This window comes from Arachis ipaensis, chromosome B04 (assembly GCF_000816755.2).
Source record: "Arachis ipaensis cultivar K30076 chromosome B04, Araip1.1, whole genome shotgun sequence".
NCBI lineage: Eukaryota > Viridiplantae > Streptophyta > Magnoliopsida > Fabales > Fabaceae > Arachis > Arachis ipaensis.
In genome coordinates, this window is record NC_029788.2 from 7776877 (window position 1) to 7779731 (window position 2855).

The following is a 2855-nucleotide window of genomic DNA, read 5'->3' on the forward strand; positions in this document are numbered from 1 at the left end:
ATCAGCAAGAAATTGCATTATGTGTAAGATAATCATGACTTTAATGCAATGATCCTCATGGAGCTCACAATTTCTCTCCCTTATAACTGTACTACAGGAAGCTATATTAACTCATAAAAAGGCTACACCACAAAGCTTTTCATTTTATGTCTACCTCTGCAAAGACTTGTACAGCACTACAGTGACATATTTGGCGAGAAACCGATGAGTTGTACCAAGCGCAACTACTGAAGGGCTGCCCTTTCCTTTCTGCATGTACAGATGATTGAGCACTACATGCTGAGGTCTTGATATAGGAGGTTGGATTTCCATATTTGTTGAAGGAACATTAAGAAGTGTCATTTGCAAGAATGGAGGAACCAATGGCGGTTCCTTCGCGTAATCTTCGGAAGTAAGTTGTAAGTTGTTATAACTAGAGTCTGGTGATTTAGGAGGTTCAAAACCAGAAATGCTTCCAATGTCTTCAGGAACATAATCCTGCATATAATCAATAATATTGTTAGTCTAGGTTTAGATTTCAATCCCTTCTAGCAGTAGAACATACATAATGCCAACATTACTCTGTCATACAAGAATCACAACTCAATCAATTTTAGTAGGGTGCCATGAGAAAAGTTTCTGAATATGAGGTATCACAATAATCAATTTCGCACGCGATAAGAATGATTATCCCAAAATGACGGAAACTATCAAGACAAAATTGAATAACATGGACCACACATTGTATAACTAGCAATATCATATCTTATCCTGGATAAATAATACAGCTTCCATAGCAACATAAAGTTTTTAGCATTTAAGTTTCTTTTACTCTACCCTTTTTTCCCCCTTAAAAATTGTATTTCCATACAGCCAGACCCGGGAAACTGTAGTCCAGTAGGCAGCGTGATAGCATTTGAGCCTACAAATTACAAATACCAGAACTTCAATTTGTAATGACTTCTGTTCCAATGAATCTAGTTCTAGTTGTCTATCAATGACGTTTATAAAAAGGACTAAATGCATTCAGCCCTCAATGCAAGCTCAGACACACAAACAGTACAAGTTAAAAGAATCACATCTATTATCATGAACAAGCACCATCAAGCAGTACCAGCATACAAAAGAAACAGTAGAAAGCAGTTTATAGTCTCACTGCTTGCCAGTACTTTCCCTCAAGTGGAAAGAGACATTGCTGAAATGAGTTATCTATCATGTGCATTCAGAACAAAGTTCTTGCAAAAACATAATTGAAACAAAAAGCAAGAAGTGAATGAAAAATAGAATAAAAATAAAATAAATGGCATCCAGAGGAGATAATTGCATGCAAGGGGTAAATTAGACCGAAATAGTGTTTCACCTTAAAGAAAGAAATAAAAAGTAAAACAAACAAAATATGAGGTACTCTCAAATTCACTCATACAGGGCTCATATAGTGAACAAGACTGGACTAGAGATAAAGTAATCACCAGTATACGTTAGTTACTCAGAGCATCATCACTTTCTTTTTTAAACTTGAAAGAAACAACTATCAATTATTAAGCATATAATCACAATTACATAATTTGGATCACATACAAAATATGTAAAGAGATAGTACCTGTAAGTCTAAAATATTGTAAGTAATCCCAGCATCATCTTGAGCCCAAGGCAAGTCAGGTGCATACCTCCACTGTCCATCCACAATAAATCTGAATTGATAAACACCGGAAGGCAGTACCTTCATAATTGTGAAGTCCTTCCCCGATCTCTGCAAAGGCATTCTGATGAACAAGGAATATCAGAATATGAATCACATAATAGCATCCTTTGAAGACAAATAAACAAGAAACCATATTTTCTCAAACCTTGTTTTCCAATTATCCCATGATCCCTCCACAGCTACCTCTTTGCCATCATAAATCCAAGTAATCATTGTTGGAATACCAAGTTCACTGTCCACATCTTCATACCCTGAAGTAGTTTGCATCCAGGAAGGACTTGGAACTTGCATCTCATCAGGTCTTTGAAGTGGAACCACCGGGACCTAAACACAAGAAAAGGGGGGTGATTGACAAGTGACAACTAACAAAAAGAGATTCCACAAAAGCAGTGAATAAAACAGGCCACAGCCAAAGGTATATAACCAAAAGAACAAATTCAGAACCAAACTCTAAAAGAGAACAAATAGCACATCCAATATGATTGACAACAAGGTTTCGGTGAGGCTCAAATGTCTCATTCAGTACTTTCCATAATCAACACGGAGATAGAAAGGAGTTAGTAGGATATGGTTTGAAATGGACAAGAACCTATAAAGATTCGAATATAGTTCCTTTCAATAATCCCAACACCACAAGCAACTTGGTTCCTTCACAATTAATTACAGCTATACCAAACCACGTTCTCATACACACTGATTGATGAAAGCCAAAGTCGTTAGTCTTAGTCATACTCATAGGTCAGCATGTTGTGAACTAGCTATGATTCAGTGAGGCAATTACCAAAACCCACAACTTCAAAGCATACAACTCTAAAGTAGCATATGAATAAAAAAAGAAGCAGCAGCAGAAGAAAGAGCTGGAGAAATTTGATTGAAAACATCCTCATCTACCTTGTGGCTTTGCATCAAACACCTAGTGTGCATCAATGGTGGTTAAATTTTTGCCCCCAAAAATATCCCCAGAAATTTTCTTTTAAAGAAATTATATTGTAGGGTGATATCACCATTCACCTTCCAAAATGCAATCTGACCTCATAGTTGCTTTTGATTATTTGATTTAGACATACTCCCCCCCACAAGATAAAATGACGTCTAACATTTATTATTATTTTTTCCAAGAAAAAAAACCCCCACCACCAAGAAGAAAAACAAACGAGGGAAAAAACAACTCACC

General features: G+C 36.4%; 1 protein-coding gene across 3 annotated transcripts in view; it reads right to left on the minus strand.

Annotated features, from left to right (window-relative positions):
- Nucleotides 1-2855, minus strand: part of LOC107638721 (SNF1-related protein kinase regulatory subunit beta-2) — a 3404-nt gene continuing 549 nt past the window's right edge. The window contains exons 1-4 of one of the 3 annotated variants that reach the window (XM_016342084.2): nt 2573-2702; nt 1827-2005; nt 1580-1742; nt 1-477 (exon numbers count right to left, since the gene is read on the minus strand). In XM_016342084.2, coding sequence (XP_016197570.1) covers nt 151-477; nt 1580-1742; nt 1827-2005; nt 2573-2605 — 702 coding nt within the window. In that variant the 5' untranslated portion in view covers nt 2606-2702 and the 3' untranslated portion in view covers nt 1-150. Of the gene's footprint in view, nt 478-1579; nt 1743-1826; nt 2006-2130; nt 2277-2572; nt 2703-2855 lie in introns of those variants that run through there. The other 2 variants (XM_021120638.1, XM_016342083.2) reach the window with 2 other exon arrangements.